Source organism: Aquarana catesbeiana, linkage group LG06 (genome assembly GCF_042186555.1).
Source record: "Aquarana catesbeiana isolate 2022-GZ linkage group LG06, ASM4218655v1, whole genome shotgun sequence".
NCBI classification, from domain to species: domain Eukaryota; kingdom Metazoa; phylum Chordata; class Amphibia; order Anura; family Ranidae; genus Aquarana; species Aquarana catesbeiana.
Window position 1 is genome coordinate 135,975,279 of NC_133329.1, and position 26,978 is coordinate 136,002,256.

Here is a 26,978-nt window from a genome sequence, read left to right on the forward strand (position 1 = left end):
AATAGTGATTCCACCCCACTTATTTAATATAACTTACGTCTCTATAGTGTAGCGCAACACCTTCCAAATACTCTTATATTACTGAACCTAAATATATCAACTATCAAAATGCAAACAGTGAAATAAGATATAAAATATCAGATATAAAAAACAAAATAGTTCCAATAGTAAAATTATAAATAGTCCAGTGTTCATAAAGAGACAAGAAAAAACACCAGTGTCTTCAACACTTCTTCATGCTTCCATGCACCTCCACCACCAGGTAAAAAACCTGCTCACCTTAAATATATAAAACACACGCTCTTCTGTATAATCCCAGTGCAATAAGTTTACTCCTCTCACCTTTTCTAAAAATAATTTCCATCCCTGATGGTCGACGGGTGATATTTGCTTGAATTTGTACCTGTACATGTATCTACACAATGTGCTTGCATTATCTCTGTTCGATATTTCGTTAAATAAACAGATATTAAACAAAAAAAAGCAGGACACTATATTAGTGGGTTCTACTGTTTGAAGGGCCCAGGGCTCCTTTACTAAGAAGGAACTATACTCACCTTCACTCCAGTGCTGCGGTGTCCTGGAGCGCTCCGTTGGTCACTCTCATCTTCGGCTGGCTAGCTTCCAGGTACTGATCTCTGAGCATTTTATTTGGCCAGGGTGACATCACTCCCACACATGTGCGAGAGTTCAGTCATCCCAATATTGCTGAATTTACAGTGGCAGGCAGGCAGGTAGGAGTCTTTAATGCATTAGATAAATAGTATGTCTCTTCTGCATTAAAAATCCTGCTTGTTCGCAATGTTTTATTATAGGCCACTCTAAAACAGAACTAAGTCTCCCAAAGCATGCATGTAATGTGGACTCAATAAATTAATGACACCTGAGGAACATTGCTTTGAACACAAAGTCTTTTTTCATAAGGTCAAAAACCAACGTGCCAAGTACAGTAACCTCTAATGACAAATCACAATTTCTCTAATGAGAACCGAACTTCAATGATCCAAAAATTGCTTACTTTGTGTTACTGCCCTTGGCACATCATCACCACACTCTACACCGGCTTATTAAATAAGGCCATTGATGTCCTGTTTGACCTGATGTTTTCTATCTGTTTTGTGGATAAACAAATAATCAGTAGTCTTCACAATGTCAGTACAGCAGGGTTCTTGTAAAAGATGAAAGAAAAAGTCTGATGACAGAACAAGATCAAGGCTTTATGTTCATGGCAGAAACTTTACAAGAATTTAAGTGTGGGCATGTCTTTTTAAATTCTCTTTAGTCAGAGGGAAGACAGATATAACATATTTCAAAACTATTTCAGTAATATGTGTAGAGAATACATTTTGTTTATTAATCATAGACCAAGTTGCCTTTTATAATAGATATTTCTTATTAAGATGTTGGTAGAAAGTTCTTCAAAGCCTATGTCAAGACAAAAAGGTTATTCTACATTTGGATACAGTGGGAAAGGATTAGAGCTCCTGATGGGTTATTAATGCTATTTGAGGCTCTGTTAGAGAGATTTCCCATTACTTCCTGTACTGCTGATAGTGGTTTCACCAGACAGGATGTGAGGAAAAATCTACATCATGGACAGAAATAAAAACCTGACAAAGGTTTTTAGCCATCTTCACTCTTCTAAAGAAAATCATTTTTTTCTGTCTGTGCTGGAGAGTTCCTCTCTGGTAGGTTGCCAGCAGAAAAGGGAGATAAGGGAAATTTCTCTAAGGGAGCCCCCCCCCAATAAAGGCTTTAGCTGTCTGAGCCTGACTGTTTAGACTGATTAGCAGGGGTCATCTAATCCCTTATGCCAATTGCTTGACCTCATACACTGTCTCTCAACTGTGAATTTATATCAGTATAATTTGCCAGAACCTTAACATGCTTCATTCCTCGCTGGGTGTGTGAGGTCAAGCGGTTGATAGGGCAGGACCTGTCACATGTTAGGCATTAGGCGTCATGTGACCCCTGACTCCTAGGATGAAGCTTAAGAAGGGACACATATAATTTTTTTTTTTCATTTAAACTCCAAAAATATATTGAAAGGTCCATGATTCTTTTATAGTGGGCTCTAAAATGGTATTTGATGATTTTGATGTCCTTGCCTCTTGTGCTTGAGCAGGTGCAGTTTTGTTAGTAATAAAGGATAACTCTGATCATACATATTTTTTTTTCATTTTTAGATAGTAGGGCCAGTAGGGCCAGTACTTAGTTTTTTTTTTTTTTGCCATGTTCTTCATTGGGGAGATGTCCCTTTAGCTCTTATGCTTTTCACAACATATTCACCAGGACAGAAAAAGAGAGGAAATATCCAACAACATAACAGACAACAATAAAAAGCTGAAGGAGGTTTTAGCCAAATGAATGGTCAAATTAATACTGTTTTGTGCCTGTTTGAAAGAACTCTCTTGTCATCGAAACAGGAAAAGAGAGAAAGTCGCTCCCCTGTTGGACAAAGACAGCAAGGGAAAAAGGAAAAAAAAAAAAAACATAGATTATGATCTTACTCCACTCCTTCTAAAACAAACAAAAAAAAAACAAAAACAAAAAAATTAGGATGGAGTTCCACTTTAGGACTCTTCTTTAACCTTCAAATACTTTGTCAAGACTATCAAGGGTGTGTCAGATAAAAGCACACAGTTTAGGGCTGGTATGTAGAAGACGTTCAAAAGGAATTCCTAAATGATGGGTATAGTGACCCAAAGTGTTCCTCTTAAACTGATAGTATGTTATGGTTTTTGGGATATTTCAATGTGGTCAGCCTAACGTTGAGCATCCTAGCACTGTGTGTTCAGTGTGCACTTCTCTTTCAATTAAAGTAAATCAGTCTTCTCAGACTGACAAAGTAACAGTACAATCTCTAGATAGCTTATCCTTTAATCCCAGTGGTCACTCAACGAGAGTGCTAATTGTCCATTCTGATGTGCAGACACCCACTAGAGGGAGACTCTACTACTCTGTATATAAAAATATAAATTGTGCAGAGTGCGCATGCGCGAGAGCTCCGTAATGGCCGCTTAAGCCAGGAGCTCCACATCACCCCGGACCCGCGCGCACACAGCCAGCCACATGACCCTCCAGGACAGCAATAAGTGAGCCTTCCTGATCTGGGAGACCCCCGAGCACCCCCTAGATGTCTGGACCGGCCGCCAGACGAGATCTCGTGCAATGCGCTCAAGCTCAGAGGGAGGGGTGTACCAAGATGGCTGCCGCCACCGCTACTACTCAGCCACATGCGGCCTGTGAGGAAAGGACACTAGAACAGAGGAAAGTCATAGCCCCAGCCACCCTCACATACTTCCAGGTCCCAAAGACCCCCTGGCTCCCTCTCAAGCCTCCACTGAGTCCCTGCTGGGCCGCGCCATGGAGGACTACTCACTGTTCCCTGTTGGGCCTGCACAATTCCACATGCTTACTACCCCCTCCCCAGGCATGCTGGCTCAGGATCTGGCCACTCCACCGGCTGACTTATTCCTCAAATTATCAGACCTCCTAGAGAGGGGACTGGCCAATACAGCAGACAAAATTACAAGGGACTTCAAATCTGATTTTTATCAACCTGGGGGGCCAGAATGGAAGCCATAGAACATAAACTGGACATTACGGTATCTAAAACCAATCAAAATGCTGCACACATTCAGGTCCTCCAAGAACAACTTAACACTGCCCTCTCCAGGATTGATGACCTTGAGAACAGGTCCAGAAGCTATAACTTCAGAATCCGGGGCCTTCCCAAAACTGTCACTGAAATCCCCCCTGCAGTACAAAGCCTTATTAAGGACCTGATACAGCCTGGAGTTGGACAGAGCCCACAGAGCCCTGGGGCCCCCCGGGAAGGATGGATCCCCGAGAGATGTCATTGTAAAGCCGCACTTCTATGCCCTAAAGGAGGAGGTTATGCGACAATCACGCATCAAGTCCAAAGTGATGTGCCAAGGTCACCAAATACAAATTTTCTCTCTCCCTCAACCATCCAGAAACTGAGAACTTTAAAATAACTCCTAACAGTCCTCTCTCAACAGGACATCAAGTACCGCTGGGCCTTCCCATTTGCTGTGAAATTTTCAATCCAGGGAAAGGCACATTCCTTCTCTAACCTACCGGATGGTGAGAAGCTCTTTATGCACCTTAAACTAATATGTCAGGAAGCACTCATGGACTTGGCCACTGCATCTGCTCTCCAAGCACCCCCCTCCAGCAAGCCCTGTATCCCCTCTCTGAAACAAAGGGAGGACCAAAAAATTCAGGGAAGGCAGGCCACCTTAAGACGGCCGATAACCAACACCCTGTGCACAACCGGGCAACCATTTTGCCAGGACTATAGTCCCCTCTGTTGAAGGAGCGATGCACTTCTAACCCAAGTTGCCGTGCTGACGGCCCCCACCTGTTACTCTCCAAGTGCCTACCCCACCAGAGGACAATAGCAACATCAAGAAAGTGACGATGAGAATCTCCACGTTGCTATACAAAGTGACCTAAAGGCCCGATGCTTTAACCTGGATTGCAGGTGTTGCACAGTTGGAGGCCCTGGGTCAGTATGATCCTGACCTCTTTCTCGAGTAGCCTCAGGAAGTCCGGGAAACCGCAGCACTTTCTGTTTTGGGGATACTTAAAGTGACTCACTCGGGCAACCTGAAAGGAGAAACCACCGTGCCTTGAGCACACCCGGCTCCCTCTCAGAGTATATCATCTCCCTCATATCCACGCTAAGGAGGTGTCTCTGGGGACAGCTCTAGAGATATCTCCCCAGTTGGACCTTACATTTTACAATGTTTAGTGCTTTTGGTTTTTATACAGTTTTCTTTACAAACTAGTTATAAAACAAGATATAATAAGCTGTGTTTCTTTAACGTTACAATTTCCACATTAAAGCAGGGGTCCGGGGTGACCCCCCTGTGCCACCACCTATCCCGCAGAAACAGTCTCTCTGTTCCTGCGCGAAGGGTCGTTGACCCTCCTCCTGGGGCAACTGATGTATAGTAGCAGGAGTTTGGCAGGAATGTTCCAAGTCAGACTCACTTGGTCTTCCTAGAAGATGCATCATTTTGTTTTGTTTACCCTCTACTCCCCACCTCTTTCTAACTCTCTTTCTCTCTTAAGCCAACCAATAGTACTGGAAGTATTCCAGGGCCCAGTCAGGGATCGGAACTCACGCTACACTCAACCCTATCCCCCACTGGAGAAGTCAGCAACGGGTAAGTGGCGGTAGATTCGGTAGCATTCCACCCCTCTGTTCCCATGACTAGACCTACCCCAACAGGGACGGATTTCAAGATAGCCACACATAATGCAAAGGGAATAAACTCCCCCAGGAAACAGAGAAAAGCACTTAAAAACTACCGCTCCCTCAAAATAGATATAGTCATGTCGATGCAGAAAGCATCCATCATAGACACTGCATGGTCGGACCACTCGCTGGGTCTGCTATCCCTACAGAACACCCTCACTAGGACACCTGTATCTCACTGGCGACTTAATGAATCACTCCTCAGCAACCCCACCAAAGACATAGACGACTCCCTAAAAGAGTATTTTTAACTAAATGACGTAGATAATATCTCCCCCGAAATTCTCTGGGTAGCCCACAAACCATTGGCAAATTAATTTGAATGGCTACCCAAATTAAGAAAGAGAGACAGATGGACATCCTCCAACTGGAAAAAACTTTTGCAACCCTAAAAGCCAAACACAAGAAATGCCCATCTAAGACCCTACTAGAACGAGTAGACACAACCAGATTAGAGCTCAACTTGGCACTAACCACCAAAGCAGAGGAACATATCCGCTGGAGCGGAGCCAAATTTTACTCACAGAAAGACAAAACTGGCTCCATGTTAGCCGTTAAGCTTTCACCCAAGCCTCGCACTTTTACGATCCCCAAAATCAGAAGGATGGGCCAACCCCCTACAGCTAATCCCAACAAAATATTCAAAACCTTCCATGACTTCTACACTAAACTCTACTACTCCACCCCCACGGACAAGGGCCCACATATCTCCGACTTCCTGCGAGACCTCCCCTTACCGACCCTTTCCACAGAACATAAAAACCTGATGGAAGAAACCATCTCAGTGGAAGAGATTAGGGACGTCATTAAAAACCTCAAGAAGGGCTCTGCCCCCGGACCGGATGGCATTTCAGTACTGTACTATAAGGCCTTTGCTGACACCCTGGCCCCATACATGGCAAAAACCCTAGGTGCCCCCTTAGACCCTCAACTCAACACTGCCTACATAACAGTGATCCCCAAACCGAACAAAAAACAGGAGGAAGTGCAGAACTACAGACCCATATCCCTCATAAATAATGACTTAAAGATATTAACAAAGATTCTAGCCAATCGTCTATCTTCCTTCATTAACAGATACGTCCATAAGGACCAAGTGGGTTTTATTCCAGGTAGACAGGGGCATAACCAAACCAGAAGGGCCATTGACATTATATTCCTTTTGCAGTCTAACTGGGATAACGGCCCCAAACAAGAGGGAATGCTTTTATCCCTCAACCTACATAAGGCTTTCGACTCAGTCGAATGGGAATACATATTCACCATCATGGAGTGCTGGGTTTTGGCCAGTGCTTTATGGGGATTCTCCACTCCCTCTACTCCACCCCGAAAGCTATGATTCGCCTCCAGGGTCAATTCTCAAAACCCCTTAACATTGCCAAAGACACTAGACAGGGATGTCCCCTATCCCCACTAATATTCGCTATTGCTATTGAAATGGCGATAGCAATACGTTCCAACCCCAATATCCAGGGAGTATCCTGCGGCTCACAAACCCATAAATGCGGCCTGTTCGCCGATGATATGCTACTATTTATAACGTCCCCGATTACGTCCCTTCCCAATCTCCGCAAACTACTGACTGAATTCACAGCGACCTCGGGACTAAGGGTAAACTACACCAAATCCCACGCCCTCAACATCTCCCTGAAACCAGAAATAGCAGCATCACTACAAAGCGCCTTTGAATTAAAATGGAGTAACTCCTCCATAGAGTATTTGGGGATTACTTTTACCGCGAAAATTGAACATTTATACGCCACAAACTTCCTACCCATATACCAGAAACTCGAGTCAGACATGAAAAATTGGGCTAATTCGAACTCCTCCTTGATTTCGGAATGCCAACCCCTAGCCCACATCTTCAACAATCCAAACTTCATTTCAGGCCAAAACATTAAAGCCTTTAAATGGTGGTTGGACAAGGGGTTGTATCGAATCGGTCACTTTTTCACCTCCTCTGGACCGATTTCTATGAAATTTTGTACACAGCAGCTGGAAATCCCGACTTCTGAACATTGCAGATGCCAGAAAATACAACATTTTCTACACAAAATCCAGAGGGGTAAACCCACCCCGCCTCCAAGATTTACTCCATATGAAATATGGTGCGGACAGGCCATGGAACAGAGGGGTGGAATTTCCATTGTTTACCAGTCACTAGCCCAACAGCCTTGCAAAGCTCCATATATGATAGCTTTAGAAAATGATCTGCAAATACTGAATGTTTCCCTGATCGAATCTAGCCTAAAAGTGATGACCAGATGGCACCTCACCCCTGCCAAGTTGGCTACCATATACCCTACAGCTAACCCTCAATGCTTCAGAGGATGCCAACTAACAGGCACCATGGCCCACACTTGGTGGGAATGCCCCAGAATAAGGTCATTCTGGAACAGGATGTTTGCCTTAATCCAAAAAGTAACAAACTCTCAGATCCCAAGAACCCCATTGCCCTCCTGACTGCCAATCTTCCAAAGACATCCAAATCCACCTGCAAACTGATCCACTTTATGTTGTTAGGTGCTAAGCTGACAATAGCCAAAGCATGGAAACAACCCAGGGTGTCCCTCTTGGCTACCAAGCGCAAAATATTGTGGATTATGTCTCAGGAGAAGCTTACCAGCATCCTCTTAGACACAACCATGGCGTTTGAAGCCACATGGGAGCCCTGGGCCAAATACATGGGCATCTCTCTCATCCCTGGTGTACGAGCCTAACAAATTTGCTACCCCAACTCCCCTCCTGTTGATTGGCCCAACTCTCTACCTCTCCCTCTTCTCTCTACCAACTTCTCTCTCTCCCTTTCCACCTATTTCATACACTATGCCCCATAACAACATCCAAAGGGCCCCTTTGGCATATTAACCTCCAAGATGACCTACCAAAGGATCCTACCCATGGGGCGTGATTTTGTAGTTCCTTTCCCCAATGCAATGCTCAGTGCGAATCCTTAGCTAATCTCTCCCACGGGGGTTTTGGGGGACTGTTCCCCGGGCACAGCATGTTCCCCATAGGGGTGCCTGGAGTGGTCCTTCCAAACTCCGGACTCAGATACATTGCACTTGTGCCACGCAGGGAATACGACTCCACATCTGAACAAAATGTCTTACCTCTCTGTATATGCATTTAATCTGTGTAACCACAACACTCCCTTTTCCATCTCATTGGACAAAGTGTATGTCATTGATTTTTGTTGCCTATGTCTTGAAAATAAAAATCATTTAAAGTAAAAATATGAGATGTGCAAACTTCTAAAATGTTAAACTTCAAAAAGAAAATTTTATAATACACAAAAAACTTGTTAACAGGCAAACAATTTGTCTTGAAAGAACAAATTCCAGCGTGATACATTTTCTAGCCCCTCCCTGCAATCAAAGGCACTTTCCTTAACACATTTCATTCCTGACTACAGTAAGCATGCAGGCATTAAAAACTCATTTTTACTAACTGTAACTGTATAATGTGCCCTTTGTATAATTGAGATCCAGACCTGGTACTGTACCCACAACATAAAGATATGGAGAAGGCATTCGATGACTTACAAAGGATCTCTGGCCTAAACTAAAACAGTTTATAAATTCTAGTCGAAGAGCTGTTTAGATCCCTAAATTTAAATCGACAGTGCAAATGAACTGATCTCCTAAACCAGACACCCAAAATATATGTTATCTGTGCTTGCACTCTGTTAAGGTTATGGGGAGTCAATGGGAGCCTGGAGGTGGTGATAGAATATGTGAACAGTGTAAAGGGACCCTAAATTGGGGACATTTCTTACTGGATGTGATGTATTATCTTGCATGAGGGACCAGACACAATTACTGCAGTGATGTTCAGGTCTGAAAGGAGAGGTGGCCATGACATATCTCTCAGTCAATATTTTGAATTAAATAGTCTCAACCTTCACATACTTTTAAAAGTATGACTTTTTGATCTTTTCCTGATTAGTGGAGCGGCGCCTCTGCAAGGGCTTTGGCAGTTGAATCCTTTTTCTCTTTAGCCCCCGTTCACTTCGGTGTGGCTTTGAAATCGTGATACTTCATCGAGATTTCAAAGTCACACATCAGTGCGATTTGCACTTCTGATTTCATGCCGCTTGTGACTTCATTTAGCAGAAGTCTATGCAAGCTGCAAAGAAATCGGTAAAAAGTAGTGCAGGAACCTTTTTCACAATTGCCATGACATGAGTTGTGGTGATATGAACGGTTCCATTGCTGGCAATAGGGTGTGATGTGTTATGAGATTTGGAACTGTCAAATCGCATGACACGTTGTACTGGTGTTGTACCGGGGGCTTCGAGTTTTATGACCTACCGGTGTTTAGCAAACAAACCTGAACAAGGTCACCAAAGACTTCTGGCCTGCTCCTATGGATCCACTGCTCTGCTTATAACAGATCTTGAAGTCTAGCATAGTATCTTCCAAAATCAAAGGACTTTATTCTTGATATGGTTAACCAGCCCAAAAAGTGCAAAAGGATATTGTAGAATCTGAAGTATCCTCTGTGTCAGGGTTTATAAATGTATATCTATGTATCATTTAATATGCAATATTGTACAATTTGTGTAGATAAGGGATAATCCAAGAAAAAACTTTGCCATAGCATGATGGTAACTGAATGTAATTAAACAAAACAGCTTTTGGTATAGAAGACCTGTACCCATTTTGTAACTATACTTTATAATGTGCCCAAATATTTTTTAGTACGTGATACATTTCAGAATTGATTGTGGCAAGGTGGAACAAACTGATGAAACTCCAAAGGGTTTGGAAGAATGGGTGTGGTATTGGCATGGTTGCATGGTTCTTTGGAACAGGGTTGGGTAGACTGAAGGCAGGATATATGTGAACTAAAACCTTTCACACAAACTAAACACTTCACAGCATACAAGAAAAACAACCAACTAGCTATATGTTATTATACCGTACCTTACATTGTTACATTATTCCATTATATACAATGGTTATATGTTCAACTTCACAATGCTCTGCAGTATGTACATTATGTATGCAGTATGTACAGTATGTGCAGTATGTACGCTCTGCTGAATTTTTTTTATACCTCATAATATAATATTAATATTATAATATTATATAATATTATTATATTATTATCTGCTTTGCCAACCACCCCCTGAGCTTCTTTGATAAAACTCACATTTTTATCTTGAACCAGCTAGAACTGTGGACAGTTGGATTTTTTTTCATATGTGAGCACTCTTTGACAATTGTAGTCTGTTTTATATACACCTTCCCATGAAAGCAAGGAAAATGTCATTATTTTTTCATTAGACAAACCATATTTTTTTTTTTTTAGTTTTAGATAGAGCGAAGAGAGATTAGAATACCTGTTTTTATTGCTGTCTGTGCTTTCGTTAGGGAGATTCATCCTCGCTATTTGTCCTGTTTACTGGTATCATTCAAAGTGAAAGTAAAAGAAAATCCCAAATTTTGGGTTTTCCCCAGAACAGTAATAGAGGGGACATCTTCAAATGGAGACATAGATCTGGAGACCTGGGGGGCTGCAATGGATTCCCTTAATTTGCAGGAACCTCCTGTCACTCTTTGGCTATGGGTCAGGAAGTAAAGTTAAATCCCCCCAATGGGACACAGATGGCAAAAAACTGACAGGAGTTATATCCCTCCCTTATTCTATCTGAAGTTCTACTTTGAAACAAAAACTGTCCTGATTTTGCTAGGGAAAGTGTTGTAATATACACATGTAATGTAAATGTGTACATTAAAAATCTTTTATAGAACATAGATGCATTAATTAGATAGCATATGCACAAATTCTGGTTCAGTTAAAAAATATCTAAATCTTACAAACAATATAAAAAGCGTGCTTAATAAACAGCAGGACCATCTGCTTTTTAAACAGAGCACATCCTCAAGCTGCCTCTTTGCTTCGTGAGATAACAATTTTTGTTTCATTTTCTCTGTGGCGTCCCTTGTGATAAAAATAAATGATTTATAAGGAAATCTTCTAAGAAATAGACAGGCTTAACATGCCTATATCCACTGGATTCAAATTTCATGGTCACCAAAAAAGATTCTGATTTGTTAGGGTAAAACAATGCAATGTTTTTCTTGGTGAAGCACTAGTAGTCATTTTCTAGTAACCATCAAAGGTTTTCCTGATGAAGGTACTTTGGGCCCCTACAAGAAGAGAGCATCGACTGCTAGAAGCATGGCTACAAGGGTGGCGTAATGTATATATTGTTTATTTTATGATTTGGATGGTTATGTGTTATTTATTATGTGGGGTAGCTGTGGAATATTATTTATTAAGATGCAAAGGGTTCAGCTTGCCAGCCAACTTTTCTTGTTGGGTTAGCTTTGCAAGTGTTCATGCTGGTTTTTGTGGTAATTATGTTTGTTGCATTGGTTATGTGCATGCTGCAGTGAGCCCCTATAGACTTGTGTAGGGCCACCTCCTGATTATTTCATAACATGGCCCTTGTGCCATCTTGGATGAGTAGTGTTTTTCTGAACAAAGTTTAACCACTTAAGGACAGAGCCTCGTTTTTAGATTTGGTGTTTACTGGTTTAAAACAGTTTTTTTTGCTAGAAAATTACTTTGAACTCCCAAACATATATATTTACATATATATATATTTTTCTAACACTCCAGAGAATAAAATGGTGGTTGTTGCAATACTTTGCGCAGTGGTCTTATGCCCCGTACACACGGTCGAACTTTGTTCGGACATTCCAACAACAAAATCCTAGGATTTTTTTCCGACGGATGTTGGCTCAAACTTGTCTTGCATACACACGGTCACACAAAGTTGTCGGAAAATCTAATCGTTCTGAACGCGGTGACGTAAAACACGTACATCGGGACTATAAACGGGGCAGTGGCCAATAGCTTTCATCTCTTTATTTATTCTGAGCATGCGTGGCACTTTGTCCGTCGGATTTGTGTACACACGATCGGAATTTCCGACAACGGATTTTGTTGTCGGAAAATTTTATATCCTGCTCTCAAACTTTGTGTGTCGGAAAATCCGATGGAAAATGTGTGATGGAGCCTACACATGGTCGGAATTTCCGACAACAAGGTCCTACCACACATTTTCCTTCGGAAAATCCGACCATGTGTACGGGGCATAACAAGCTCATTTTTTTTGGAAAAACTACACTTTTTTAAACTAAAAAATAAGACAACAGTAGAGTTAGCCCAATTTTTTTTTATATTGTGAAAGATGAAGTTACACTGAGTAAATTGATACCCAACTTGTCACGCTTCAAAATTGCACCCCACAAACTTTTCCCCTTAAAAATCTTCATAGGCGATGTTTAAAAAAATTCTACAGGTTGCATGTTTTGAGTTACAGAAGAGGTCTAGGGCTAGAATTATTGCTCTTGCTCTAACGATCACAGCAATACCTCACGTGTGGTTTGAACACCGTTTACATATGCGAGCGCTACTCAAGTATGCGTTCGCTTCTGTGCGTGAGCTCGGCGGGGCATGTTAAAATTTTTACATTTTTTTTCTTATTTATTTTACATTTTATTTTTTATTTTTACACTGTTCTTTAAAAAAAAAAAGGTGTCATTTTTTAAACACCCCCTGTAATAGTAAAAAAGCATGACAGGACCTCTTAAATATGAGATCTGGGGTCAAAAATACCTCAGATCTATTTACACTAAAATGCAATAAAAAAAAAAAAAAAGATGTCATTTGAAAAAAAAAATGTCCCTTTAAGAGCTATGGGCTGAAGTGACGTTTTGACATCGCTTCCTCCCTGCAATGGTATGGAGCTGGGTGGGGGCCATCTTCCCCTCACTCAGCTCCATACCACACACGGAAAAGGATCCGATTGCCTCCGCTGTTGCCGGTAGATCCAGTAGCGGCGGAGGGCACCGGAGAGCGCCCCTCTCCCACCACCGATAAAAGTGGCCTTGCGGTGAATCCGCCGCGGAGACCACTTTTATCTGAAAGCCGACTGCCCGCTGAAGAAGGGGATACTGATGTAATGGTAGCTAGCTGCTGCTATAACAATGATACTCCTCTTCAAACAGCCGACGTATAACGACGGCGGGCGGTCTGCAAGTGGTTAAATGCATACATTTTTCAGCATGTCTGTAGCTATAGTTACATAGTTGCATAGTTAGTCAGGTTGAAAATGTCCATCTAGAGTATGTTCTGCTGAGCCCTGAGCCTGGGTTAGCCTTGTAGATGCACTTTTCGTAGATAGAGGTTCTGTGCTTGTTGTACTTTGATACATTTTAGAGCTATTTTGTAGTTGGAAATTTGAAGGATTACACTAAGATAAAATTACATGGAAAGATATACTGTGGAGGGGATTTACTAATACTGGTGCACACAGAATCTGGTGTAGCTGTGTATAGTAACCAATCAGCTTCTAATGTCAGCTTGTCAATTAAGCTTTGACAATATAACCTGGAAGCTGATTGGTTGCTTTGCACAGCTTCACCAGATTCTGTGTGCATCAGTTTTAGTAAATCTCCCCCGATATGTATATTCTAATGATTTTTTTTTACAGATCTGATAATTACCAGTTCATTTGCATATGCTATTGATTTGCAGATTTGAGTGGGCCCAGCATGATTTAAAGCTATATTCAAACCTCAGCTGGTTGGTTGAGACTGCTAGTTAATGCACCAATGTTTTGCGGCAATGCATTAAAGTGGTTATAAAGCCCAAAGGCTTTTTACCCTAATGCATTCCAATGCATTCCAACTGAGATGTGGGACAGTTGAGCCACTTGATAATACCAGAGGAGATTCTGTCCCGCACCTATACCAAGCTTGAAAAAGGGCAGTCTTAGCCACGTGGTGCCTTTTTGAGCCCCAAATAAATGAAAGTGCTGTAGGTGGTCTTTAACTATTTGAATGGGTAGGGATCAGAAAAGATAAAGCATACGTGGGAGCAGGGTCATCTTAGCTGAATTAACCCATCCTAGCTATGAGTGGTTCAGATGTTCCCATTTTTTTAAGTATATTTTTAATTTACGATATAATGGAGGAAAATTGACTGCATATAATTGGTCCACGCTAGCGGCAAGATTCACCCCCCAAAAAGGGAATGACTATATCACTGGTAAAGTCAAAGTGTTCTTTTAAGCGCAACACTAGTGGGCTCAGGACTGTAATATTCAATACCTGGGATTTTGACATATAGACCAGAGATGTTACCAAAATCCTCTAGCAAACGACAGCTGTTGGGGAAACAAATTAAAGGAGAGGTAACAAATAGTAAGAGATCATCCGCACACTTATGAGTTTGTGACCCACAGCATACTCCATGTATGTCCATGGGTGGGTTCTAATGGCAATTGCCAGAGTTTCAATGGCTATTGCAAAAATTTGTGGGGATAAGGGGCAGCCCTCTCTTGTGCCCTTGGATATTTGGAAGGGTTCAGAATATTAGTCTTGCAACCATCTATCAGGGTAGAATACAAAGCCCTCATGATACTGACAAAATACAGAATTTAAACATGGTGCTATCCATTTATCAAGGTACGTGTTTTATGGCTATTTAATGTTCATTGAGTAATCCTAGGGTGAACTTCCACTTTAATTTATTGTAAGCTATCCAAAGCCATTGTTTTGTTTTGTTTTTTTTCATTTATCCCTGATGGTTCCATACACAAGACCTGTGGGGAGCTCTTAAAACCAAAGGCAGAGATGGATAGATAATGTAAACTGTCGCAAAGAATTATGGTCTCATTGGCGAGTCTCCATACTGTGCTGAACACCATTGAGCACAGAACTCCAAAGACCAACCGGCCCCCTGCCTAGTCAATTCCTATGATTAAGTCTTCTCCTGAGCCACATATCTGCAGAAAAAGCCTAATTAAATATCTGAAAAAGATGAGACTCTCAACAGTCTATGTACTGTACTGAGATAAAAACTTGTTAGGGAAGGAAGGATTCATAACAAGCCCCTCAGGAGGTAAAGAGTAAGCTCTGCTTCTAAAATGTCAAGAATCTTTTTTTGCCGATGTTGTGAAAAGACATTTCAACACTGTCCCATGTCTGCATTGTTAAGATCGCTTTGTATTTTAAAAACCTCCAGAAGACCTACTGGTTCCCAGTGTTCATGTTTTTTTCTGAGAACTGCATCATCTCTCATTTTGATGTGCACGTGATGGATATCGCATTGTATATACCAACAGTTAGTGTTCTCAGAGGTACTGCTGATTCGGCAAACCAAGATTACAAATGGCATCCTTTCTGTATTGGCCGTTCCTTCCAATAATAATGCAATCTTAATGATACTGTTTCCTGCATGGGAAGGACAAGTATTCAAACTCTGCTTTCTGCTTAACAGTATAAAGGCTGTGTTTTACTGTTTCTTAAAGTTATACTAAATATATACTGTTTAATTTACATTGTCGCTTCTATTTCTGTATGTGAATGATGACACTGTAATTATGTTAAGTTAAAAAAAAAAAAAAACACCTCTATTAATCTACATGTAATATTCTTCCCCCCATTGTGCTTAGCTGGTTGGTGAGCATGGAGGAGGAGGGAGGGAGTGGGCTGTCATTTACCACTGTGTATATGCCCACATGTGTGACTCTATAGTCACATGGGCTGCTCAGATGCGAGAGGGAAGAAATGGCTAAGCATAGAAACTCACTAAAAACTGAGCATGTGCAGAGTTGCCACCACAGCTGTAAAATGCCTAGCTTAATTGGGGACATGAACAGAAGGTGGAGACAGAGAGCAGCAGGATCAACCAGATTTTTTGCAGAATACAGAAAACAAATCTCATAGTGAATATATTTCAAGTTTAACGTTTAGAGGCAGAAAAAAAAATCCTTCTGGTTCACGTTTCTGATTGGAGCTTGGAGGCAGAAAAAACGTAAAACTCTCCTAAACTCGTCTAAACTTTGTACAAAATATGCTCTATATGAGTGTTTTTTACTCCCGAGAGAACAGAAGTGTGCATGGAGCCTTAGAGGAAATCTCTCTTAAGCAAAGAGAAACCCTCCTAAGAGACAGTTGTCACAAAAACACATGTTCCCATTGGAGGCTTTGTCCTCACCTTCTGTTCCTGTGCCAATTTTGGGTCCTCCTCACTCTCTGTCCCAGTGACAATGGGTGGATCAATGCTGTATCCACCTAGGTGAATATAAATGTTTCTTTTTTTAAATGCCGAACTTCTCATTTAAATGCTGGTTAACTCTAGGGGTGGAGGAATAAGGTGTAATACCTGCCTCATAACTCTGCTCTGGCTTGTCCACTCTTGGCCCTGCACAGTACGTGATGTGCGCCATATAGAAGAAGTTTCGGGGAACGGATGGAGGGAGCAAGGAGTGAAGGTAAGTAATACAGCTTATTCTTCATCCCCTAGAGTTAACTAGCATTTAACCCTTGTTTGGGGGTGAGGGGGCACTGAAAACGTAATTTTCTCTTTATAAGTCTAGAAGTAGGGCTCTATGTAAGTGTTACAGTAATAGCTGAAAATATTTGTTATGGTTTTCCCTTTTGGTAATACTGAGGATTGACTTTCTTTTAGAAGTATAAGCCTGACTATTAACTGATTCTAATTTCATTACATAGATTGATAAAAGCAAAGGCAAACCTCCCTTCTAGGACATGCTATTGATTTCTTTAAACACCTGGCTCAATTAGTGCTGAAACTGCCTGTGATATACAGTGTCTAGAATAGCTTCCTTTCCTTAACTCGAGCAAGGAAGGAAAGAAAAATCTATTTTGCATATTGCCGCTTTGAGCTGATTATTCTGACTTATCTTTGTTTTTAACGTTTCCCTAAATTAGCCTCAAAATGCTTTTCATTAGTCTCATTGACTGCGTCTGGTGTAATAACAAACCGTGTGTTCTGTTCCTAAATGGCTCCACAGTAAACACATACGCCGCATGTCCTTATCCCACTTCAGTTCTCCAGAGAACAACTCCTACATGGCAGACAGAAAACCACAGACACAAACACGAGACCACAGCTTTGCACTTGGGCTTTAAGCATTTTATCCACACTTAGGTGTTATTATTTCTACTACCTTATACTATACACCGATCAGCCATAACTTTATGACTACCCACCTAAGCATGAGTAGGCCCCCCTTTTACCACCAAAACAGTTCTGACCCATCAAGGCATGGACGCCACAACACCTCTGAAGGTTTGCTGTGATATCTGGCACCAAGCTATTAGTAGCAGATCCTTTAAGTTCTGTAAGTTGTAAGGTGGGGTCTCCATGGATCAGACTTGTTTTTCCCAGCACATCTCACAGATGCTGGATTGGATTGAGGCCTGGAGAACTGTGGTACACTTCAAAGTAACATCCACTTGAATGGCAGGACAAAAGATTTCCAAGCAGAGCATTACCCAATGCATTACACTGCCTCTGCTGGCTTGTCTTCTTCCCATACTGGATCCTAGAGCCATCTCTTCCCCAGGTAAGTGACATACACACACCCGTATACATGAAAGAAAATGTCATTCATCAGACCAGGCCACCTTCTTCCATTAAAAAAATATATATAAAAGAAAAAATACCGCGCTATGAGCACAAAGTTAAGATAAAATTGAAATGAAATTGAGATAAAAGTGAAGCTGCAACAAAAAAAACACAAATATCAGTGTAGCAAACAAGAACAAGAAAAATAATAAGTGCGCTTGCAATATAATAATTATCCAATGATAATAAAACTTATGTGAAAAAAATATTTAAAACACAAAGTGGTGGTGAAAATCCTTAAAATATAAAAATATAAAAAAAAGTCCATTCATTAAATAAAAGTTCAGTGAAGAAAAGTTGTGTAAATCCAATAAATGGGAATCCAGCATCCAAAATCCAGCCACCTCAACCCACATGAGAGGGAAGGTGGAGGGGCGGGATGTGAAGGGAACTTCCAAACTCCAGGTGCATCCAAATAACAGTAAGATTGAACGCTTACCAGAGTTGGTGGACCTCCTCTATGGCAAGGTCGGACACACGAGCCGATACAACCCTCTGCAGGGATAAGCGGACTCCTACGCCAGGATCCTCAGATGTTGATAGTATCCCCAGGGCAGGCAGGTCACTCTGCAAAAAACTCACATGCCTCTTACTAAATACCTTGGAATTTAGTTTAGGCATGTGAGTTTTTTGCAGAGTGACCTGCCTGCCCTGGGGATACTATCAACATCCGAAGATCCTGGCGTGGGAGTCCGCTTACCCCTGCAGAGGGTTGTATCTGCTTGTGTGTCCGACCTTGCCATAGAGGAGGTCCACCAACTCTGGTAAGCGTTCAATCTTACTGTTATTTGGATTCACCTGGAGTTTGGAAGATCCCTTCACATCCTGCCCCTCCACCTTCCCTCTCATGTGGGTTGAGGTGACTGGATTTTGGATGCTGGATTCCCGTTTATTGGATTTACACAACTTTTCTTCACTGAACTTTTATTTAATAAATGGACTTTTTTTTATATTTTTATATTTTAAGGATTTTCACCACCACTTTGTGTTTTAAATATTTTTTTCACATAAGTTTTATTATCATTGGATAATAATTATATAGCAAGCGCACTTATTATTTTTTTTGTTCACCTTCTTCCATTAATCTGCGGTCCAGTTCTGATGCTCACATGCCTATTGTAAGCGTTTTTGGCTATGAACATGGATCAGCATGGGTACCCTAACTGGTTTGTGACTACATAGCCCTATACACAACAAACTGCAATGCCTATTTTTTCTACCTTCAACACTTCAAATTCAGGGACAACATGTTTACTTGCTGCCTAAAATATCCCACTGATTTTCAGATGCCATTGTAACAAAATAATTAATATTATTCACGTAACCTGTTAGTGGTCATAAAGTTATGCCTGACTACATAGTTACGTAGCTACATAGTAGGTGAGGTTGAAAAAAGACACAAGTCCATCAAGTCCAACTTATGTGTGTGATTATATGTCAGTATTACATTGTATATCCCTGTATGTTGTGGTCATTCAGGTGCCTATATAATAGTTTTTTTGAAACTATCGATGCTCCCCGCTGAAACCACCGCCTGTGGAAGTGAATTCTACATCCTTGCTGCTCTTACAATAGAGAACCCTCTATGCAGTCTAAGGTTAAACCTCCTTTCTTCTAATCTTAATGAGTGGCCACGTGTCTCATTAAACTCCCTTTCACGGAAAAGTTTTATTCCTATTGTGGGGGTTACCAGTATGGTATTTGTAAATTAAAATCATATCCCCTCTTATCCGTCTCTTCTTCAGAGAGAATAAGTTCAGTGCTCGTAACATTTTTTCATAACTAATATCCTCCAGACCCTTTATTAGCTTCGTTGCCCTTCTCTGTACTCCCTCCATTTTCAGTACATCCTTCCTGGTGCCCTGAACTAGACAGCATACTCCAGGTGAGGCCAGACCAGAGTCTTGTAGAGTGGGAGAATAATCACTTTATCTCTTGAGTTAATCCCCTTTTTAATGCATGCTAATATTCTGTTTGCTTTGTTAGCAGCAGCTTGGCATTGCATGCCATTGCTGAGTCTGTCATCTACTAGGACCCCCAGGTCCTTTTCCATCCTTGATTCCCCCAGAAGTTCTCCCCCCAGTGAGTAGATTGCATTCATATTTTTGCCACCCAAATGCATTATTTAAAATTTTTCCACATTGAACCTCATTTGCCATGTAGTTGCCCACCCCATTAATTTGTTTAGATCTTCTTGCAAGGTTTCCATATCTTGAAGCTATTGCCCTGCTTAGCTTAGTATCATCCGCAAATACAGAGCTATACTGTTTACCCCATCCTCCAGGTCGTTTATAAACAAATTAAATAGGATTGGTCCCAGCACAGAACCCTGGGAGGCCCCACTTTCAACCCCTGACCATTCTGAGTACTCCCCATTTATCACCACCCTCTGAACCCGCCCTTGTAGCCAGTTTTCAATCCATGTACTCACCCTATGATCCGTGCCAATGGACCTTACTTTTTACAGTAAACGTTTATGGGGAACCGTGTCAAATGCTTTTGCAAAATTCAGATACACCACATCTACGGGCCTTCCTTTACCTAGATGGCAGCTCACCTCCTTATATAATGTTAATAGATTGGTTTGGCAAGAACGATTCTTCATAAATCCATGCTGATTACTGCTAGTAATACCGTTTTCATTACTAAAATCTTGTATATAGTCCCTTATCATCCCCTCCAAGAGCTTACATACTATTGATGTTAGGCTAACTGGTCTGTAATTCCTAGGGATGTATTTTGGCCCTTTTTTAAATATTGGAGCTATATTGGCTTTTCTCCAATCAGCTAGTACCATTCCAGTCAGATTGGAGTACAACTTCCTGTGTGTTACGGGATGGTTCACCCAAAACTGATATCAGCTGGACCTGTCATAGGCACTCCTTAAGAGTGCTGACTATGTCTACCCTCTCCCCCCCCCCCCTTCCATGCCATACAAGCCATGGTATAGCTTCCATCAATGGAAAGAATTCTGTGAATGGAGGATGGAAGGATAAATGAAGGATCTGCCTCCTCCATTCATAGAGTGCCTTTTCATTACATTAGTTTGCCAATCGTATACAATGAGAGTGTCTCTTGTGCTGGTGACTGCTATCTTTGCTGATATTCTCAGTCCTTGGCTGCCCTCGTCATATCTCCATAGCAGTAATCTTCCGATGCTATGGCTAAAGATATCAACTAAGACAACAGTCACCAGCACATGAGACACTTCTTCTTGTGAATACTGTGCCAAAACTTAGGCTTTAAACCACCATCATACTCTGGTATGCTATTGTTGAGTTTCTGGGTCTGCAAACCTACTGTGGCCATTTGGACAGAATCTCACCCTTCCTTTGGTATTTTCCATTTACTTTAATTTAATGAGAAAACAACAGGATGAACTGGCTCAAGCAAAGGTTAGCAGAAACACCCAAAACTCCAAGAGGACAGTGACAGAGTTGTGGAATAAGGCAAAAAGATCTCAGTGTTGGTGTACCTAAGGCATATAAGAAGCAAGGGGTTGACTCAGTGCACTAGGATCCACCTATATAACTAGTTCTTATCCAATAACTATTTTTTTAATTGACTGTCCCTTGTATTGTGTATTTATACCTAAAAACAAGAGTGTAATATACTGCAACGTACAAACTCTTATACGTAGTGACTGCAATTGTTTTAGTTTTTCAATATTTTTTCACTTTATTTTTACCTAATGATCGTGCTAGTAAAACACTTCCTGCCCTAGGCTGACAATGCTCACTCACTGTATTGTATCGGTGTAAAAGCAGCATTTTCACCCTAGGGCAGGACTACACACACATCCCCCTTTCCTCTACTCCATAACATAGAGGAGAAGGGTTATGTAGTCTCGAAATGGCTGGGAATATTGTAACAGATAATAGTGAAGCCCAAACAGAAAATACAGGAAGTTATCAGCTAACAACATTTCTGCCAGAATCAACATTTTTTTTTTTTTTGCGTCTATTGAATAGATGTATAGTACTACCCCCCAAAGAGGCCACTGGTAATAGCTGGTTCTTCCCTAATAGTACAGAGGCTGCCCACCACCACAAGTCCATGCACTCCAGCTTTAATAACTCAGTCTAGGTGATGTCTTTTGGGAATTTAATTCTTGAAGAACTTTAAACAGGAGGGGGGGTTAGGGGATGGGATATTCTAAATGCTTATGCAGTAATAGGAGGACATTCTTCCCTGGGCCAGCTTAAAAGATTCCACTGGGGACACAGGGGAGTGGCTAGTACTCTGAAACCCTCTTAAAGCTGTCTCTGTCCATAGCTACCTCTGGCACTTACATCCCAAAAGCATACAGTCCCAAGGGTTGCAATCCAGGGTCATTACTAACAAGTATCCAGGACAGCTGCATACGTTCCAGCTTCCCCTGGGCACAGTCCAGTGAGGGAGGCCATCCTTCCCCAGGCTAGGTTGCTTATGGTGAGTCCCATGGCCAGCTCCTCGAAAAGATCACTTCAGGCTCTCAGCTTTGTTACAGCTGAGACCTAAAAAAAAACAGATACACAGTCCACAGGCTGCCTCAAAGGGGGCAGCAGCCCCAGAGGCTTCAGCGCCCTCCCTGATGAGGGAAGAATGATCTCCCCAGGGCTCCAGACCATTTATCACCTCCCCTCCAGGAATTGGCTAGGGCATGATAAATATTCAGGCTGGTAATTTGACTATCTCAACCCCGTATTCTGGAGACATCTTCCAGAAGCAGGGGTAAGCAGTCAACCTCCTGCCTGTGAAACCCTGAACAGACCAGAACAAACAATCACTGCTCCCTTGACTACAGAAAGAGACAAAAATTACATCTGCCTATCATCCTATGCTAGGAGGGTGCTACAGATATGACTAAACACTTTCAATAGTATATGTTACATATCAAAAGGGGCCAAATATCAGATGTTCATTGAAATGATTTTTAAACACTTTGAATATTCAAATGCACTATGAGTCAAATCACTCCGAGTGAATGCAATTCCCTAATTAGCAGGGCTGTATTTAATATAAGGCAAAGTAGGCACATGACTATAGGTGTTACGGACAAAGAGGTGGCTTATCTCTGTAAAATTAATGGCCTTACATTTTTTTTTATTTGTACATTATCACCATATTCTAAACAAGGTAAAGCTAGGGAATTATCATGTTTTAAAGAAATGGTCCCAACGGAAGGGTGTTACTTAGGGGACCAAAAGGGTGCCCATTAGCTTCAATCATGAAAATCCAGCCCCGCTAATTAGAAGAACTTTTTCTGCCAAGGCTGTCATTGTCTATATACTGTATGTGTTGTAGCCGAATACTAAACTTACTTCTGGATCAGCCATGAAAAGTGAACTGCAGGGTCCAGACACAGGGATTGATTTACTAAAGGCAAATAGACTGTGCACTTTGCAAAGTGCAGTTGCACTCCACAAGTGCAGTTGCTCCAGAGCTTAGTAAATGAGCAAAAGCTCTGCTGACTTCCATCATCCAATTATGTGCAAGCTAAAATGCTGTTTTTTTAATTTTCCTTTCATGTGATTAGGTATTATTTGCAAAGTGAATATTTACCTTATTCACTAAGCTCTGGAGCAACTGCACATGCAGAGTGCAACTGCACTTTGCAAAGTGCACAGTCTATTTGCCTTTAGTAAATCAACCCCACATACTGATCTCAGAAGCTCCCAACTCTATGCAGCTTGCACAGCAAAGGTTAGCTGCTCATTTAGGTCTAGGGGGCATTGAAAAGATGTACTTACCCAATTTTCTGCTTCTCACCTCTGTTGGACCGCTCTCCGTAGTGTCTTCTCCCCCCATGCTCAAGCCATCCTGACGTCATCAAACCCTGCAATGGACGCGAGGACACTGAGGGACAGTTCACCATCGGAGCATGGGGGAGTGGAAGATCGGATAAGCAAAAGTGCCTTTACTCTCCTCTAGACCCTAAATTCACAGAACTTTCTTATTTCCCAGAGATGGGCTTTTAAGATGCAAAAATGAACTCTTTTTTTTTCGTGGAGGATGTATTGTGCTGATCCTACTTCTCATTTCACCTTCACTGAAACAAACATGCCTGTTCAGACATTCTGATTATGTATATTTCTATTTGTATAAAAAGAGGAAGATCTTCCATAAATTTGTTGTGCCGGCATGTGTGGCCTCCCTCAAATGTCTATGGACAGCTTGGACGAGCATCCAAGAATATCAGAATATGAGCTCAGGCTGTCCTTCATAAATACTGCAACATCTTCAATCATTTCTCAAGGGGAACAAATACCATTAGCCAGTTCCTTGAATAAGACAATAGAAATGGAATTTGACCTGCAAATAACATCTTACGTCCCTGGAGCCTACGTCGCTCCCAGCTGACACTCCGTGATAAATGGAAGAAATATTTTTCATGCCTAATATTATAAGGCATTTAGATCTGACTGTAACATTCATTATCTTTCGAAAAAAAGGACTTCACACATTCTTTCCTTACAGCCTGTGGCCAAAGAAGGAAATAGCATGCTTATAGTGAAACTCAAAGGATTCTGTGGAATAAGTTACTTACTGTAGAGCAGGAAGCTATGGTTCATCCATACAGAAAAATATGACAGTAAGAAGCTGATTTACTAAAACTGGAGAGTGCAAAATCTGGTGCAGCTGTGCATGGTAGCCAATCAGCTTGTCACTTCACTGCTGGTGTCCTTTGGTGTCAATTTGGATATTACAATAAACTTTACTTAGAGCCCACGTGAAGTGCAGCCGTTTCTTATTTTGAAGCTTGTCATTTCAGCTTGTTCAATTAAGCAATTGGAAGCTGATTGGTTTCTACGCAGAGCTACACCAGATTTTGCCCTTCACAATTTTAGTAAATCGCCCCCAAAGTATACTGGGGTTTGCATATCCAAAAGCCAGCTAAAAACTGAAGCTGTGATCTAATTGGTTAGTACAGGCAACATGGACAGAATAAATACAGGCAACAGTTTCAGTATTGTAATACGAGGCCAAATGTATTATATGAATAAAAGAAATCACAATCTTTAATACAACACAAAACTATTTCCAGTAAACGTCAAAATTAATATTGATTTATATAATACAGGAAGTGACTCAAATATTGATATATCAAATGAAGTAATAATCAGAAAAGTGTAGAACAATATCCATGTGTTTGAACCTAAGAACGATTGTGAGAACAATTTCTTTTGAGATACAATCTGTACTATCATGTCTATAGTACCAAAATTTCAACATTTTAAAGTTTTGAAAGCCTCTGCACTTAAAAAGTTGCCACCCCAATGAATCGCATAAAAAATTAATATGACCAATGCATATGTATGTATGAAGGTTCACTTTTATGCCACGTACACACGATCGGACTTTCCGCCAACAAAACCGTGGATTTTTGTTCAAAGGTTGTTGGCTCAAGCTTGTCTTGCATACACACGGTCACACAAATGTTGGCCAACAATTCCGAACGTGGGAACGCAGTGACGTACAACGAGCCAAGGAAAAGGAAGTTCAATAGCCAGTGCGGCTCCTTCTGCTTGATTCTGAGCATGCGTGAACTTTTGTGCGACGGACTTGTGTACACACGATCTGACTTTCCGACAACAAAGTTTTGTTGGCGGAAAATTTGAGAACCTGCTAAGAAACATTTGTTGGCGGAAAGTCCGACAGCAAATGTTTGATGGAGCATACACACGGTCGGACTTTCCGACAACAAGCTCACATCCAACATTTCCCATTGGAAAATCCGACCATGTGTACGCGGCAATAGAGATATTGAGCAGGTCATTGGAGCTAGCACATGACAACAACAATTGCAGATATAGTAGTTCTTTTGGAAGACACCAGAATGGACATTTTCCCAGTCATGGTCTGCCTATGTACACTCTAAAGCAAGGGTCTCCAAAATTTTTAAACAAAGGGACAGTCTTCTGTCCTTCAGACTTTAGGGTGGCCAGACTGTGGTCATTTTGAGTAGAAGAGGTCGCAACATTAGTGGAAAAAAACAATGACCCATCATTGGTGTCATTGGGAGGACTTGTGCCCCATCATTGCTGTCACCGAGAGAAAATGTGCCCCATCATTGGTGTCGTTGGGAGAAATTGTGCACCATCATTGGTGTCATTGGGAGAAATTGTGCCCCATTATTGTTGTCATTGGGAGAAATTTTGCCTTATTATTGATGTCATTGGGAGGAACTGTGTCCCATCTTTGGTGTCATTGAGCCCATTGTTGGTGTCATTGGAAGGAATTGTGCCCCATCATTGGTGTCGGTGGAAGGAATAGTTCCCCCATCATTGGTGTCATTGGGATGAATTGTGCCCCATCGTTGGAGTCATTGGGAGGAATTGTGGCCCTTCATTGGTGTCAGTGGGGGTAATTATACCTCATTGTTGGTATCAGTGGATAAAATAGTGCCCCAGGGGCCGGATAGAAGCAACTAAAGGGCCGCAGGTTGGAGACCACTGCCCAAAAGCAACAAAGGATCCAACAGGAACTTTCCAATGCATATTCTGCAAATCATACCTTTTATTGCCTAATAGAGTAGATTGCAAGCTTTCCAGATAGATCAAGTCTGCAGACATGGTGAAAGGACCTGATCTGTCTTGAAAGCCTGCAATTACATTCTACTCATTAGGTCAAAAAATGTATAATTAACACATCTTTCAACACACAGTATAACACAGTACAACATTCTACACATGTAATACACATTCTGAACTATGTTTCCTTTACCTGGGGAAATGAAAAATGTTCTCCACAGCTTTTTGTCCCGAGTGATATCTCTTATTTCTTTGGTCATGTTCACCAGTCTACCCGCGACAGGTGGAACACGGCGGTAATCAAGAACCCTGCAAGAAGCAACAAAATCAAAGCTTGAAATGTTGTTTTATAAAAGCAAACTGAGGTCTTATATTGCTGGAGATGACCACAGGCCATTATTCTACAGGCTTTATCCAACACTGACAATATTACTATTTGAAGGACATAAAATTTGATGGCATGTATCAAGGGATGCCTAATCCTTTAAGACTACAGCCACAGCTTAATCACAAACAGATCGGCAGACGGGAAATAACACAGCTATAAGAGATTTCACAGTGGATGGGAGACATTTGTAAAAAATGGACAGAAATAAAATAATTCCTCTAAACACTATTATTTGTTGAAAAAGTGTCAACATCTTGATTGTTAAGGCCATATCAGAATCACAAAATGAACAAATATATGTATTGCTAGAACTTTTTTTTTTTTTTAC

At 41.4% G+C, this 26,978-nt stretch overlaps 1 protein-coding gene across 1 annotated transcript in view; it reads right to left on the reverse strand.

Annotated features, from left to right (window-relative positions):
- FAM20C (FAM20C golgi associated secretory pathway kinase) overlaps window positions 1–26,978 on the reverse strand; it is a 256,797-nt gene that overhangs the window by 34,121 nt on the left and 195,698 nt on the right. The window contains exon 5 of the mRNA XM_073590989.1: window positions 26,456–26,571. Within this exon, the coding sequence (XP_073447090.1) occupies window positions 26,456–26,571 (116 nt within the window). The remainder of the gene's footprint in view (window positions 1–26,455; window positions 26,572–26,978) is intronic.